Source organism: Schistosoma haematobium, chromosome 3, assembly GCF_000699445.3.
Source record: "Schistosoma haematobium chromosome 3, whole genome shotgun sequence".
In the NCBI taxonomy this organism is placed as follows: domain Eukaryota; kingdom Metazoa; phylum Platyhelminthes; class Trematoda; order Strigeidida; family Schistosomatidae; genus Schistosoma; species Schistosoma haematobium.
Genome location: NC_067198.1, coordinates 27,816,851 through 27,835,665, shown reverse-complemented (window position 1 = coordinate 27,835,665; position 18,815 = coordinate 27,816,851). Strand labels below are relative to the sequence as shown.

At 30.7% G+C, this 18,815-nt stretch overlaps 1 protein-coding gene across 1 annotated transcript in view; it reads left to right on the top strand.

Annotated features, from left to right (window-relative positions):
* Nucleotides 1–3,878: 3,878 nt before the first annotated feature.
* Nucleotides 3,879–18,815, top strand: part of MS3_00005422 (uncharacterized protein) — a 31,107-nt gene continuing 16,170 nt past the window's right edge. The window contains exons 1-4 of the mRNA XM_051213495.1: nucleotides 3,879–4,654; nucleotides 8,847–8,981; nucleotides 14,076–14,337; nucleotides 17,154–17,292. Coding sequence (XP_051069475.1) covers nucleotides 4,150–4,654; nucleotides 8,847–8,981; nucleotides 14,076–14,337; nucleotides 17,154–17,292 — 1,041 coding nt within the window. The 5' untranslated portion in view covers nucleotides 3,879–4,149. The remainder of the gene's footprint in view (nucleotides 4,655–8,846; nucleotides 8,982–14,075; nucleotides 14,338–17,153; nucleotides 17,293–18,815) is intronic.

The window sequence follows — 18,815 nt, the reverse complement described above, 5'->3', positions numbered from 1 at the left end:
AATCCTCGATAAGTTAAACTTACAATGTGATGGCCGATGAAATTGCCAGAATTATTGCAGTGAAGCTAAGTAAAATACAGTGTTAAGTATTTATTTGAGACACGCAGATACTACAAATAAGTGAGCCTATTCGATAAAATAATTTTGTTGCTGGACATGGAGTCCTTATTTTCAAATATTTCACTAATAGAAACTATCGATTACATATGCCTGCAATTTATAGGAAGCGAAATAAGTGTACTGATACATATAGATAAAATGAAAGAAGCATTATCAAAATATTCATTTTACTATTAACAATCAAATGTATAGACTGATAAACAGAATCGTAATAGGATCTCTTTTCGGTTTACTACTAGATGATATCATTTTACCTAAATTAGAAAATGGACTATTACATGACAAACTGAGTAAACTTGGATACTTTAGTCAGTACATTGATAATATGTTCATTGTACACTACAGTGGTGTCAGTAAACAAGAGCTATTGAAGAACTTTATTAGTATTCATTCTGCCATTAAATTTATTTGAGAAGAGGGACACAGAAACAGTCTATATTTCCTGAATGTCTCATTCAGAATGATAGACGGGTTCATAAAAATGAATTAACTACCACACTTTCACATCTATTCAGTACAAAACGAATTTAATCAAATATTGCAGTCACAGGATCAGACTATCATGTTCTGTTGATTCTGTAGATGAAATAGATAAATTAAAGTATATACCACTAAATAACGAATATTTAGCAAATTTCACTGAAATGTATTCGGCCGAACCGAAATAATGGGCACAAAGGGACATTGTAAGTAAGAAGAGCTTTAATCTGAGATTTGAGTTTAAAGGGACCATAATGTGTAATATTTTAACATGTCTTATTGTATGATTAATTGAAAGAATTGTTCACGTCGCTCAAAGAAACCAGTACTTATACAAATAATCAAGGTTAGAATACCGATTTTTGGGTTACTGATGTGTACTCACCGACTTAAGGCGTACTCACAGGGCCTTACCTTAAGTCCCGATGAATATTTACTGAGAATAGTAGGAAAAAGCGCTGTTTAATCCATAAATATTTCTTACTTTCTCATTCACACAAGTAAACTCGGCATTAAAGCAGATGAAGCATCTTTCATTTTGTATCAAGTCCTGAAAAACCTACCTAAGAGAGTAAGAGTATGGATCATCTACACGGATGAATCCAACTTTAGCAAGAGGTATATTCATCTTTGATGTTCACATCGGTTCATTATTGGGTCACTCCATAGGTAAAGTGTTTACTATATACCCTCGTCTTACTCTCCCCATTCTTTATTACGTTTATCTCTGCCCTTCTCCATTCTTGATGTGCATATTCACCTAAATCAATTCACGTAAATATTTCTTATTACAATTAACCTGACAACATTTTTGTGTAAATTATAGTTGAAATAACCACAGCGATTGAGATCTAATTAATTCCGACGTTTCATTCAGGATTTTTATGTTGCTTTGATATTTTTGATTATTACTCTGAAGAAGTCAAGACTAGGTTGCTGGACGAAACGTTAGAATTATTTAACTTCCTTTCTCTAAGATTTTTTCAAATATGACTTTTTACAAATAACGTCTTTTCTATACTCGGCGCCTAATTTCTGTCAAACGAATATTCATAAACATGAAATCATTTTTCTTTTATCATATTCACACGACTTTATTATTACTAGATATATTCTATTTAACCCGTTATATCTCCTATTACATTGAACGAATACATGGAGGGGGATTCCAAAATCACCCATGGAAATCGTACACTGAGTACATCATTTTCACATTTTCCTTGACGCATTCTTAACATATTCCACCACTCTTTAAATTTTGTTGTTATTCCAATTGCTCACTGTTTTCTTTCCTCTTCTTTATATCTCAGTCTTCTCCTGGTAATCATCCCACTTCCAATTCCTGCTACATACTACTTATATCTGTCCTCATTAGTAGCACACACCACGCTATCATGAATTTTATTCACATTAATTACTTTAAAATATTGTTTGTAACTCTACTAATTATAATGAACCTTTCTATCCATTTCTAGGATGAACTTTCAAATTCACAAATGAGGCACACTGAACTTATTCGGATAGTGATTGATGTGAAAGTTAACTATTTTAACATGTAACAATGTCTGTTTTACTTAACTATGTTTACCTTAATTTGACCATTAAAATAGAATAATTATGGATTTTTAAATGTGGAGTTTGATGAGGAAGTTACTGAAATAACTTCTCTCAAATATTCTTTGTTTTTGAATACTGTTTAGTGATCTTTAAAATAATAAATTTAAGAGCTGTTCAAATACGAATACATTTGGGGAAGAAAGGATAGATAAATCTTGAAATCAAGACTGATATTATAGACATAGTTCTTATAAATCATTATTCTATGGTACTGTAACAACTGATCTATATGACTTCTTTGTCATCATCCTACACTTGAAGTTGACTAGGGCACCACTGTGTAAGGGGAAAATTCTACTGAGTGGTTATTTATTTGAACACATAAATATTAGTACAAAGGGGCACCGAATACATGTGCACGACACAATTCACTTGATTTGTGTGTGGACTGTGATACTGCCCGGGTGCCTAAACATTAGCACGTGGTTTTCTTGGGAGGCCACGCCCGGAGCTTTCGACCTAAAGGTCTGATCCACAAGGCAGAGGAGATGCAGTGTCATGGTAGCAGTTGACCAGCAGTAGGTTTATACGACATTTGTTTCCTTAGGATCCTGGAGTCCATGTGCACCATTGGTTTGGAATCACGGTTTTTCAACCCCGAATAAAGCACCAAACATTCGCTTTTCGTCCTCTCAATTTCGTGAACAGCGCCCCTTCAACGAGAAGGCACTGAATAGGACTACCTTAGCAGTGGTTGTATACGCGCGACAATGTGAGAGCATTTCGAGGAGGGGCGATGACTCTCCCCACCCTCGGCCGTACCAGGGCATTTAGAGGCACTGCTTGGCTAATTCAACATGAACCTATTGTTTCACCTAGCTCTTTAGATCCACGAAGATTGGTCATTTATTGACGAGCATTTTCTAAGATATATAAATCTCTCAAGACCAGGAATCAATAAATTGTAGTTCAGAGCTTTAACATTATCGATTTTGCAACATGTAATTGAGTATAATCATGTTTTTAACAAAATACAAGCCTAATGAGAAAAATATGACTACAAACAATATTTATCTACAGATCGGGACATGACTAAGAAGGGTCTTTAGCTTTATACATATTACGAAAAATATTTAGAATATCTATTGATGGTAGTAAACTATTAAAACTAACAATGCACTAAATTACATGTAATATGTTAAGAGAATTCCAAATTCTTCTGAATCAATTTATTCGCAATAATACAGGTATATAAAATAAGAAAACAGATTAATATTTAAGTAATAATTTGATATTTCCCTGAATGATTTCTATTGTTAAGAATGCTGAAAAAGAACATGTATTTTTAGTGAATTTCAAAGGAAAGAGATTTCAATGGAAACGATGACAAAAAACATGTAAAAACTAGATATATACCCTGCCCTGTTATTATTATTATTATTATTACTACTACTAATACTCTTGAAAAGGATCAAAGTTTTAACAACTAATTTTGCTCAAGTTCTCATGGTTATGTAAATGTGAATTTATGTTGTATATATCACCGGAAACACAACAAAAACACAATTACATGTCATAAACTCTAGTTTGTGAGTTTAGTATATTTTTTTCCTGATGTACACCTGAAAACATAAATATAAGTATATTCGATAGGATGTTTTGCAACAGTTTTAACGAATCAAATTTCAAGTGATCTAAAGTTTATAGGATTTATATAGAAACAGAGAAAAAACGATATTTATTTAAACTAATTGCTTTCTGTAACCAAATATCTCAAAACAAACATATAATCAAATAGATTGTAACTGTAAAGAGGTACCTATTCAACAATTATTCTAACATTGTACTACATAAATAATATGGTCGAAATTCTATTGAACACTAAGATGTTCGTTGTAATCATTAATTCGATATATATATGAATTCTTTAATTGTCATATAATACACTCAAAACATCTTGACATTAAGTTGCCTAATGAAAGCTACAAAAACATGACAGATTTAGTTTATGGAACTGTACAAACGATACAGGATAAAAAGGTTATGGTAGACGAATTAAACAATAATAATAATAATATTATCGTTCAACTACATAAGATAAATACTTGCAAGAATAATCTTAGAAATAGTAATAACAATATTAATAATAATGATATTATAGACAATAATAATACTACTAATGACGAAATGAGTAATACTTTTTCAAATGAAAAACAATTAATTCAACAAACGTTATCAATTTCCAAAAAGAGAAAAAAATTTAAATTAATAAATTCTAAACGATTTAAACAAAATGATCAACACAATAATAAACATAATTATCATATATATCCATTTGATAAAGTGAATACAAGTAATGGTAATATTGAGATAATTACAGAAAGAATACGTGATAAATGGAATAAGAAGATTGATTTCTTATTATCTGTTATTGGGTTTGCTGTTGATTTAGCAAATGTCTGGAGATTCCCTTATTTGTGCTATAAAAATGGTGGTGGTAAGTAGAATGTACTCTTACACAAGTTCATTTGTACTGAGTAAATTTTTGTTAATTTTACTTTAGTTATTTATTTACTCTGAAGAAGCGACTCATATTAAGTCACAGAATATCAGAAATATAATTTTCTATACAATTTATATGAAACTATCAAGTCTAACCATGGCATTGATACCTACATAAATGTAATGTTTGTCATTATTAGCGTTATGTTCACTCGTTTAACAGATCAACGATGTAGTGTGGTATATATATGTGTAATTAACATGATGTAGAATAGCTTACTGGTTTTGTTCAAGACCCTAAATGTTTTAGTTAAGATTTTTGTGAGATGAACTATGGCAATCATTTAAGGTAGAAACATTAAAATTAAAGTGTTTTTAGTAGTCTATTTTATTATAAGTAGTGATTTTTGAAACCCAACGACAATCTAAAAGGCTCTGAAAAGATACTTTACTCCCGATCATATTGTTTTGATCATAGGTTGTAGGACCTTTACGATTAAAATTGGAGTACATTATTCTATGAGAAATTGACACATAATTTGTTAAAAGCATAAAGGTACACATATGATATTTTAGTTAATTTCATGTATTGTAACTATCTAATTCTTAAAAGTAGGAGACATTACCACAATCTTTATTCTTTCAACAATAGATGAGGGTGAAGTGTTATTTTCTAAACATTTTAACTAATGATTGAAAAATATAACAGACTCCAATTTTAGAATTTCGGTTAGTAAGCGCAGACTATAGATCATCATCAGTTTATATGTATTCTACTTAATTGACTTTTCAGTCCTCTCTTGAATAAATCAATTAGAAACGCGAAATTCCATTTCCTGACACTATTTCGTCAGTTTATTATTTAGGTAGAAAATATTTACTCTAATTTAGAACTTACTCCAAGTATCCTCTAAATTATAAGATTAGGTCTATTTCTAGTCTATATATATAAGCTTTAAAATACTAGAGATCCCTATATTGAACATCAGAAGAACACATAAAAGCGAACAATATTGTTTTCAATAAAATATAATACTTTCATATCTTCAAATAAATATTTCTGTATATTAAGGTGAAGCCTGATAATGGCCTAATTGAAAACAATATTGTTCGTTAATGTGTGTTATTCTAATTTTCACGATTGGTGATCATCACTATTTTAAAAATTTATACAGTTTGTCAAATGGTCAACATAATGTATGTAAAATTTCATTTCATAATAAAAGAAAAAGGTTTCAATGTTTTCAATGGTTTACCACAAATTAATGATATGCACTAATATACAAAATCAGTGTTAAAACTGATATACCACTTGATCCTAAGTTAAAATACCATAAATAAGTAAAGGTATATAGTATACTTTTTGCGAGCTTAATATAACATGAAATTACCCCTTTTTCGAGACATCAGTTGCAGTTAGTGGAAGACAAAAGGAGTGTAGATTTGTCCACTATCATTTTTCGTTGGAGAGTGGCATTATTATATAGATGAAGCATAAAAAAGAATATGTAATGATTTGTAATCTTCAGTAGATATTAAAACTTGTATAGAACAAAATAACTCATTTCTTTTTAACATAAAATGAGTAAGTCAGCAATTAACTGGAAGGTTTGGAAAGTTTGTGTAGGTTTAAGAATCGGATCAATGAAAATCACAAAAGGTTTAAAGAATTGTTTTCTAGTAAATGAAATAAGTAATTAGTTAATCCAAATTTGGTTATGAAATTCACAATAATAACAATACTAGTAGTGGTAGTAATGGTGGTAATATTAATTAGAGACAGTTTATTTTAAAATTAGACATTACATTTGTACAGTAAACATAAAACGGTATTTACGGTGTTAAAACTTACAATTATTTCAAAAAATGCCTTAAAATAGCTGTGTTAAGGAAGATAAATCAATTTAATACCTAAATAATAACTATTCAGTTTTTATATTCATCTTATTTTAATACATCCCAACGACTATATATTTGTTACTCTAATGGGAATTTACGGAGATTGTTTATTCACCGTAGGTTTACATCACTGGATGACTTTTCGTCAGACTGCTATTAAAAAACCAGCTGCTTGGTCTAAGTTCAGGAATTCTTAAAATTCCACATTCGCTACCTCTTTTCGAGGGACCGAATGCAACACCATCGGTCTTGTGCAAACACTTAACCTGTGAATAGCTCAGTGGGAGCTAAATGTTGTACACGTCTAAATTTAATAAGTTTTTGATATTGCATAGCCATCTTCCACTTCCCAAGGTGAATAAGTGTCTCACAATTGACATGGTTAATCCCTCTTTGTCGGAGCTTCTCCTGAAATCACAACTCTGTAGGAATGGGTATGCACACTACTGAGGAGTTACATAATGTGACTCGACTGCTAGTGATTGCTGGTTTTCAGTGATATAGAAGCGGTCGTATTATATGGTGAAAAGTATAGATATTTAAATTACTCGAGGCCAGTTTTATAGAGACCTCAATTTTGATAAATGTCCACAGGTATGTCCTCTATACTCAGCAAAAATACTTTCTAACTTCTAATAGTAATCAATACAGTTTAGTATTGGTTGCATCATTAGAGAGATAAGTTTTCTGTGGTCAAACTCTATAGGAAATTTTACTGAAATGACTTAGGATTACTAATGTTCAGGAAAAAGAGTAGAAGCAGCTGAATGAAAACATGATGTGATCAAACAGAAACAAAAATTAAGAAGTTTATTTTGATACTACTTAAAGAATGAATACCGCTTCTTTTTAAGCAATCAAAAAATAGCTTCAAGTTCCTAATATCTTTGATGACTTTAATCCATCTGATAATGCATGATTTAAAACTACTTCGTTTTATAATGAAATCATTTTCACTTCGTTAATAATATTAAATGCTTTTCGAAGTTTCATATATTTTAAACAAAAAATACGAGGATACGGTTGCTAGAATAAACAAAATTTTAACTAATTTAGATAGACTTTAAATAAGTTAACCAATGTGACATTCAGTTGTTGAACAACCACGAAGTATAAGAACAAAATCAGCTATGTATTTTGAGTAAAGTTTGATATGCGAACGGTAATTATCCAGTAGTGATCTTATCGAACGAGACATAACTAGGTAAATTAAGTTAATTATTGCATTAGTGTTGAAGTTCATCAGGGATTATTATTTCTCGTTCCCCAGTATACTTCAGATTGCATAATTAGTTAGAAAAAACTCAACTCAGTGGTATCACAATTATCAGTCATAAAAACATAATTAGGATACGATTTCATATAGCGCAAAGTACAGATGTAATGTTCTACTTTACTTTTAATAAATAAATAAAATTCATTTTGACTAAAGAAACAAAATAAAAAATCCTGCTGTGATTGTGTTTCCAAAAATGTTGTTTGTGTTCAATGAAGATTTAATTGGGTAAAACAAGAATTTGTAAATGTGGTCCATGAATATCATTTTATCGTAATTCATTTATTGACAAAATACTGATATTCTATTTGATTTCATTCGTTTTAAAGCCGTTCAACTGTGCATGACATTGTAACAACCGTATATTACTGATCCATTCAAATTGTCTTCAGTTGAATATCTTTACGATTGTACCATAAATTGGTTAATGAAATCTGATATGTTGGTATCATGGTATCATCCGACTATTCAATTGATCGATTAATAAATGTGTTAACTATCAAGATAATATACGAAAATTCGTCAATATTTGAACGAATAGTTTGACAGAAGTTAGACTCTGAATGTAGAGAAGACATTATTTCTAAAAATCATATTTATAATAGTCTTAGCGACTGAAACGCTGGAATTATTTAGATCTTAATCGTTGTGATTATTTCAGTTATAATTTTCACTAATAATATCAATATATTATTTCCTCACTATGTTTTTATCACCCATACAGTAATTGTTTTCGTATTTCTAGAACTTTCTGTTGTCTTTAAATGCCTTTTTACAACACTGTTTGCGTCTTTAATGTTTATGTTGAAGCAACAAAGGAGAATCATGAGTATACTGTAGAAATACCATGTTGTTAAGTGAAAAATGACTCGCACAGTATTGTGTGGACTATAACATATGATATTACTATATACCTTATGTTTATAGTTTAATATTCAGAATAAATTTTCAGTGAATAATCGCCGATTCTATAACTAATAGATTTTTATATTTTTAATTTCTCTTATTAAAGGTGCTTTTCTGATTCCATATGGTCTTATGCTAATATTTGGTGGAATTCCTTTATTTTATATGGAATTAGCTTTAGGACAATTTATTCGTAAAGGTGCTATTACGTCATGGGGAAGAGTGTGTCCACTTTTGAAAGGTTAGTTGAAATTCCGAAAAAACTAGAAATTATATCTTATGTATTCATATGTTTTGAAGAAATTAAACTAAGATAATAAGTTATATAAATGAATTTATTTATGGTTATACACGCACATAGATAATAGACATTCAATAGGAACACAACACGTAATCAGTTTTAACAGAATAAAAATCTTATAGAGAATGAATAACAACCAAAGCCCTACACATTTGAGAAAACCCAAACCATATAAATAGACGAAACAGAATATAATTAGTTGAGCAGTGGTAAGTGTTGACCAATCAGTAAGATTAGAAATCTAATTTACAATTTTTCATTTAATGTATTGTGGGATCGCAACGACATACATTCACTTTATTCGATCAGTTATTTGTGTATAAGTATTTCTTGAACAACCAGTATGTTTAACTTACCAACACAAGCATGTATTTATTTTCTTATTTATGTATTTTTCTTCCATGCATACTGTGATAACATTGTCGATAAAACTGATTAATTTTATGTTCAATCATAGCCTAGAACCATACACATATTCTTCTCTTCTCTCAATACAATTCCACTATTTTTCATACTGACCGGCTGTAATTTACATTTAAACAAATCTCAAATTAAATATCTATGATTGGAAAATGGTATGGTATACAGTCGTTTTGTGTAACATTATCTATATTAGATAATTTTGACTTTGGTTTATTTATCTGGGGACGTTCAGACCAGAGTGTCGAACAAAACTCTGGACTTATTTTCGATTACAATCACTTAGATTTTCATGGATGTAAACTATTTTTAATGCCTTTTATACACTCAGTATCTACCCGTTGCAAAACTGTTAATTCAGATTTGAACAAACAAAATATAATAGACAATTATTGCAGTATTTAGACATAAAAATTATTTTGATGATCTTACGTTCTAATTGCAAGGATAAAGGTTAGGAGAATTTAGGTACATCTCAACGTGAGGTTGAGTATCCTTTCTTAAAGTTCAATAAAAGTGTAGACTTTATTAGTTTTGAGCCTTTTTTGGTTTATGTTCCGGGTAACCGTGTCATATAAAAGTATAATTTTCTTTGGGGTTTCAGTTCAATCACTTAAATCTATTCATATATGTCTGCTATAAACTCGACAGTGTAGAGAATTCCAACTTACCAGATGAAAAAAACAGATAAATTGAATGTTAGGAAATGAAACGTGAACATGCTTTTTTCAATATTACCTGAAATAAACATGGACAAACAGTTAAATGTTTGTGATTGTTTCTCTATATAATGGGGATGTTGTACACTAGGTGGGTGTTTTAGATGTTTCTATACTTCGTATATCAATAGACGGAATAAACCTAATTCTAATTTTACTGTAGATACTGGCAGAGAGAACGAAGTAGACAGGACACCATTTCAGTGAATAGCTCGAACTACAAGACTAGCAAACACAGAGTGAGAAAAATCAGTAGGTAAAACTTAACAAACAAATGGTGAATGTGTCGCTCAGTTTCATGGATTAATTGGACTTAAACATTTACACCGTTGGATGCCGGCTCAGTGGTCTAGAGGTTAGGTGTTCGCTCGCAAGACCGATAAGTCTTGGGCTCGAATCTCGCGAGGCGGGATCGTGGATGCTCACTGCTGATAAGTCCTAAAATAGAACAAAATGGCCGTCCAGTGCTTCCATGTTTTCCATGGTGGTCTAGTTTCAACTGACTCATGATCTCAACTATTGAAATTACTGTAATATCCACGATAACCCTTACTGATATTAAGTATTTATGTATATGCAAAATCGTCACTGAGCTTCTAAACTAAAAAATACCTAAGACGTTGAGTTAAATAATAGGCTGCTACGTGGGTTTAGTTACACATACTCACTTATATAATCTTAAAGATGAATACAGAAAAGCAGGTGAATTATTAGGCACTGAAATAAAACTGTCTATCTCCAAAATGGGTTGGTTCTGGGCTTTAACCAATTTAAGTATTTACAGGCTTGTGTTACGGTAATGATTACAATAACCTGTTCATCTGATGTATATATCGGTGTTTATGTGGCTTTTTCTGTCACACTGTACTTTAAATTGGCTTAATCATGTCAATTACCCAGTTGATTTAGATGGGAAAAGCTAGTGTAAAATATTAGAAAATCTGATACGAAGTAAATAGAGCAAATGTATGTAACGTTTAATTAACAGTTGTGTGGATCATTTTTTTCTTTCATTTGTCTGACCAGCACTTTAACTGAATAGGTCATGATATAGGACGATATAGAACTTGTAGTAATCTATGTAATTGAGCGCTTGCGTTGTCGTTCTAAATATCTGTCAATTAAGACATTTCTGTATTAGAACAACACACATAAGCGAATAATAGTGTTCCTACATGGATCTTCATCAGGCTTTATTCTAATACACAGTAATATTCATATGAACAAATGTGAAAGATATTCAGCTAACCAAGATAGTTTATGAATCGGTAACAAAACAGATTACATAAGTAAACATCGTAAAAACCAAGTATAAATTGATAGTCGAACGATAGGTTTACTGCGATTGATAACAATAGAAGTTTAGGCTGATGCTTTTATACAGAAAGTAGCTCAACATTTGGAAAAATAATTATTAATTAGATATCATTAGTGAGGCTATAATTTATTGAAGACCTTTGAGCAATAATGATGTGATCTTGAGAAACCAACCACTTACGGGTGTCAAAATTCAAGTGTCTGTCTTAAATCGAATCGATTTATCCACAAATTATAACCTCACCTCATTATTAAAAATTTCTAAAGTCGTATAATAAGAAGTTTTTAAACGGTTAGATAGCAAAGAGAATGTACGAGAATGAGTACAGAAAAACAAATGAACAAACGACATGGAAAATAACAGTGAAAACAATTCGTAAAATCATTTATTAAGTTTAATCCATCGACGCAGGAGATAGGGATGTTACAAATTACCTTTGATTACAACGATTAGAATTTTCGACATTTCTTTGTTTAAAAAAAATATGTTATGAGGTAGTTTTAATTCTATGGTTGGAATGAAAATTGGATTTTTCTTTTACTGAACCGGAATTACTTCCTTTTACTCTAATTAATTTCCTGAGGGAAGGGGGTAAAATTAAACAGTTAAGCCCTAAAGTTGTTAAAAGGGAACTTTTATATCTAAATGCCCTCAGCCCTAATCTCGTCGATACCACTTATACAGTTTAAAAGACAGTGAAAATGCAACCGAAAACTTACAGCTATTTTTAAAATACATATTTGGTTAACTAAATCTACTCTTTGCTCAACTGGTAAACTATATAAATCCCTATCTCCTGGAGCCTCTAATGAGAACGATAAAGGTTCACATAATTGAAAGTAACTTTTATTATTTAGATTCATGATTTCGTGTAATTAGATAAACAAAATTCAAGACCACAATACTCCTAAGTTATTCAGTATCAATGGATATCTACCCAAAACGCTCTTTATACAAATTTGGATAGCAGATTTGTCATTAATTCATTACATTTTATGGATAGCGACATATAGGAACATCTCGTAAGTCAAAAGACAAAGTACAATTAGAACGACAAAAATATAACACAAAAACAACTGCTTCATCATTAGTTAATAAATATTTGTAAATTAATTTGTAATTTGTATTTAATATTTTTCCTTTTGTCTTAGAGATACAAAGTATGTCCTATTGAAACTTACTTACTTACTTACTTACGCCTGTTACTGCTCATGAAGGAGCATAGGCCGCTCACCAGCATTCTCCATCCAACCCTGTCCTGGGCAATCCTTTCTAGCTCCTTCCAGTTGTAATTCATTCTTTTCATATCTGCTTCTATTACCCGACGTAATGTGTTCTTTGGTCGTCTTCTTTTCCGCTTCCCTTCAGGATTCCAAGTTAGGGCTTGCCTCGTGATGCAGTTTGATGATTTGCGTAATGTATGTCCTATCCATTTCCATCGTCTTTCTATTGAAACACAATATACATATATTAATTATAAATTATTCACTACTAAGAGGTTATTTCTGAATGCTGACTTGTGTTGATTTTTTTAACGACATATTTACTGTTATATAATTTTTTTAAAGTTAGTAATGATCTTTGAACAAATTAAACATCAGGCTCTTTACCCGATTACGGAGTTCAACAACAAAAAAGATATCAAATGCAGATTTTTAATTGACTTCCATTATGAATTTTTTTCTGGTGGTAATTGCTTTCATGCCATACATATTATTAAATAGATCAGTAAGCAATATCAAATGATCTCACAAATTTCTCAAGATGAAGTTGTAATCAAACGAGTCATAATAATAATAACAATGATAATAATGATAATAATAAAATCTGAGTTGAAAATTGAACGTAATCCGGTTTCTTTGTTTATTTATTTATTTATTTATTATTCTTTTTGATGGAAAAAAATATCGCGGAAATTCAATTCTATGCTCATTGGTATAGAACAAGTACCTTCTTGTTTTATCATTATATACAATCCATTCAATGTTCCATTTTTTTTCTTTTGAAATGATCAAGTCAAACTTTAAAAATGTTACATATTAACGTAAAGCAGTTTGATGTGAAATTCATAATAGGTAAAATGTAAGTAGAGCAAAGATTCTGAAGTATAGAATAAGACATTCATCTATATATAAATTAATATCTTAATGAGTAGAAAAATTAGATTTTCTAACATTTTGTGACTCATAGTTATTTATTCTCTGAATAAGTGACTTACACTGAGTTAAGAGACGTCGGAAAATCTAATTTTTCTACTCACTGAGATATTACAAATATATTATCTTTATTTATAATAATCTACTCAATGCTCAATTCCTTTGATACTTACAAATTCTTTTTCTACAGTTTCAATTCTAAATATTTTCTCGATGAATATCAATTACAGAAAAAAAAACATTTCCTTCGAATGATTAAATGTCTAGTTTGATAATGATCAGCATAGCAATTGTGGAGATTATTAAGTTATTGATTAAAATCATGAACGAATTGATGTTAGACCATTGAAATTTTTAGTCATAAAGAAATTTTTAATTATTTCAAGAATAAACTTTAGTTATTACACTCTTTACATTGTAGGCGTTGGTTACAGTGTTGTTCTTGTGGCGTTCTACACTGATTGGTTTTATAATATGATTATAGCTTGGTCATTATATTATTTTGGGGCATCATTTACATTCAATTTACCATGGATGTCGTGTAATAATTCATGGAATACAGAGAATTGCATAGATTTTCATTTGACAAAAAATGATTCCATTTCTCAATGGGATAATTTTTCACTACGTAGCAATTATTCGATTATGGGGAATATAACATTTCCTGTTGAAGAATTTTTCAGGTGGTTTTTTTTGGTATAGTTTATAAAATACCCTTATTTTTTTGTTACTAATTTTGTCTGTTTTGTAAGGTGTGTACAAATGATGAGTACAAGTTAATCATAGACGTAGCTAATGAATAGTTGAAAAAAATATAGTGTGAATTTGATATGAACTACATGAATGACATTAGTGATTATAATCGTTCCACAAAATATAAGCCAAGGATATTAAAATAAGTAGATCATATAATATACATATTTATTTTCTAGATGAATAAATCACTGACCATTAAATTTTTCATAACATTCACTTTTGATCTACATGTTCAATGAACTGGCAATATGATGAGAAAGTTGAGGAATTGAAATGTAGATCATTTGTTATCGAGTAATTCTATCACATTTGAATGAAGTTAAAACGTGGTTAGAAACTAATTTTAAAATACCAAACTATTACAATAAGTGAATCTATGATAATATTTCAATAAAAGATAAACTGTTAAGAAAGAAGTTATCTGAAGAATTGCATTCAAAAAATGTTTATTCTTCCCGTAAATACACTGAATATGAAATAACCGGTGAAAAATTCTAGAAAAAAAATTTTCCTATGAATAAAATGTTTTAGAAAACCTGATGGTTTATTTAATCCACTAAAGCAAAACCATCTAAATAGATTATTACAAAGAAGAGTTTCTCTAATAATAATAATAATAATAATAATAATAATAATTTATATTCTGAAAATAATAATTACAGAATTCACGTCAGTTTACAGGCATGTTCAATTTGATATAAATAGTAACATTAGACGTGCCGAACAAACATGTGATAGAAGAAAGTTTTAAGTAAACCAGTTCAGTAATTGTTTAGGTAGTACATGTATTACAGCGATCCAATGCATCAGCCGGGAATTTTTAATATTTCTTAAATGGACAGCCTGTTGATTTATTAACGGAGTAATTAAGGTCAATTCGTGTGCCAGATCGAATTAATGATAATTATCTACAACTAGGGAAATTAAAAGAAAAACAGGGAGCACGGAACAACAAAGCAGTAATTACCGAAATATATGAATCAGGTCTACCAAAATGCGTGTGTCATGTGACACAGTGATATACTGTTGATGTTATTCAAATTAGTTAAACTTTCTAGGGACGGGGTTACCATAAAGTGACAGCAAGTAGGTGGTTTTACTTAGAGAATGCACTAATAAAAATGGCTAAACATTTAAAGTTCCTATAATATCACTTGTGGAATGAGATACACTTACAGATGTTAGAACATTCAATGCATTTTCAAAGGAGCAGTATGCATCGATGCAGCGAACAAATAATGGGAGTGACTTTATCGTACGGATAGATTGTGGTAGGTTATTCCAGAGTCTAGAAAATTTATAGGTGAAGTAATTCGTATAAAGAGATGATTTGGAATGAGTTTGTTTCACTGGTGCCAAGGAATTACGGATGTCATAATGAGAAGTTTCTGCATATTGAATCGCGTGATTGGATGTAAAGGATAGTTTACCAAGTAGTTTGAAGAAAAAGATAAGATTTAGTTTGAGTCTCCTCCTTCATAAAGGGTTTAGCCCAAGTTTATTACATCTAGAACTATAAGTTAAGGTACAATCAGCTCCAAAAATACGAAGTGTAAATCGTCTCTGCACTGATTCTAGCCTTAATTTATCCTTTATGCGCGCACTGCTAAGAATAAACGTGCAATATTCTAGAAGAGGTCAAGCACAAACTTTGTACATTAAAATACGTGACTCATTGTTGTAAAGGTTTCGAGTTATGTAACCTATTAGACGTTGAGACTTAGAGGTCTGTTTTAATATTTGTTCTGTAAACGATAATCTTGGGAGTATCTAAGTCCTAAGTCTACTACTGTATGTAACCTAGATAACACTTCTCCATTTATGGTAATGTCTAGGTTAAGTGATGTATCTCCGAAGCAAATCCATCCACATTTAGCCGTATTAAGCTCCAGTTGCCATTTTAAGCACCACTGTGCTACCTTGTTAAGCTCCATGCTGATGCAATTTTGCATATTTTTCAGGTCATGTGGAGAAAATGAATATACTACTTTAAGATCATCTGCATATAGAAGGGGCTTACTCACACAAAAACTTACAAATATCATTGATAAACACTAAAAAGAGCAAAGGGCCTATGACACTACCTTGTATTACACCACTTCTAACAGGGACAGCGTTAGACAATGAAGAGTTAATTTTAACTATTTGATGTCGATTACTGGGAAAGGAATCAAACCAAGCAAGCAAAGGATTTTGAACCCCATAAGATGCGAGTTTACCCATGAGAAGTTGGTGGCTAACCATGTCGAAGGCTTTAAAAATGTCCACATATAGCACTAAGACTAGATATCCTTGGCTACGTAGAGAATAGACTGAATTAAAGAAGTCAAAATGACATGTCATGCAAGAACTATTTTTAAGAAATCCATGTTGGGTATCATTGATAAATTTTCCAGCAAGTAAATAGTTGGAAAGTTCATCACTTATAATTTTTTCCATAATTCGAGAGATAACTGGAGTAATATTTATCGGCCGATAATTGTTCATGTCAGTCTTATCTCCAGATTTGTAACGTGGTATGATGTACGCGGTTTTCCAACAGTAAGGGTAAGAACCCGTTTCCATGGAGAGAGTAAACAGCTTTAGAAGAAGTGGAATATCTGGACCACCATATTTGTAGAGAAAGGATGAAATCCCGTTCACTCCATGAAATCATAATCTAAACTTTGGATTTATTAAAAAAATATCCAATATTTCTTCTTTTTGTAATATTTTTACTGAAAAAATGTTTTTTTTATTACAGTAATCAAGTCCTAGGTCGTACTAAAGATACAAATGTAGAAAATCCTGGTAAAATTCAGTGGCAAATACTGTTGTGCTTTATAGCTGTTATGGTTATTTGTTATTTTAGTCTATGGAAAGGAATACATACATCAGGCAAAGTAAGTTACAGGTCCAATTAAGAGAAAAAAAACACGAAAAAGAGAATCATAAATTCTTTAAATATTTATATACAGTAAAATCTCTGAGCTTTAGTCATTTAAAATTCTAAAGGATTTCATGTATAGTATTTCTAATCATCCAACACAAAGAACTGAACTTTATACACAATGGGGCAAGTGACGTGAGTTAATTACAGAATGAATTTGAAGAATTATTTGTAAACTGTGAATAGAATGGTGGAAACATGGACTGTTCAGAAAAAAATCTTTTATCTTCTTAAAGCTACTAATCAGCAGCGATTTTGTTAGCGATATTTTAGCTTACAGATAAACTAGAGTTATAAAAAGGAGTCTCCAAGCAGCTAGTCTGTTTTTTCTCATTTTACTGTTGATTGATCGATGTCGCTCAACTATGAGTTGAACCACCTAATTTGAGCACTTCACCATGCACTTTTAGATTCAGTTGTTTTTGTGAAAAAGACTATATAACGTGAGCTAATAGATGATTTATTCAATTAGTTAGCGAGTATCTCCTTTCATGGTTTGAAAAGAGTCGAACAAAACTCATGCTCAATAAAGTTAAATTACACTTGGTTGACAGTGTTGATGTAGTAGATAGGACCAGAGAATTCAAATACTATTAACTTTTCCCAGTGAGAGTTGGTTTCTTATTTTAGATAATAGCAGACGCAACAGGGATTCGAGCAAATAACTTTCATCTCTATGTTTAAAATTAACTTGTTACGCCCTTACTTATTCTTTAAGCTGTCAAAACTTGGATGATGACTTCACTAACTCTTCACAATATTTTTTAAATTTTCTTCCACTTCGGATCTCTTTTCGTTATTTTTATATTTAAAAATGATTATTTAAACAACTTTTATTACACAATGTCTAACAGTTATTGCTAAATTCTTATGTAAATAAATCAAAAACTCATGTCAGGGTATTTCACAAACATGTCAATGTCCTGGTTCAAATTGACGCTAATAATTAATTCAATAAGATTTCAGTATCCCAAAGTTAAACTTATAAAATAGGGATGTTATTATGTTTAGAGTTCGATAATGTAAAAATAAAGATGATATGTTTTGTCAGTTGAACGCTACTTGTTATATCTGGTTGTCGGAAACTCTTAGCACTTATACTCGAAACGAGGGACCTCTGCAATTTCTACGACTCGAAAGCAAGAGCACGAAGACTGGTTATAAGTGATGATTTATTAACCCTAAAACACGCCGACTCTAATAAGAAATACACTCATTTATATAATGATTCCTACACTCATATAACAAATCACATGCTGAGCGTAGTTCATGTCAGTTGAATACAAGAATATCGTATCCTATACAGCATAAAATATCATACGGGCAAACAAAACAAATACTACTCTGAATAATCATCAGATTGAATTAAAACGGAAGTAATGTTGAACGAATCTCATAATGAGTAAATCAACCGAATTTTGACCTTTCTTCCCATCATATCAAAAGATTTCATGGATTTGTAGTAGAGCATGGATG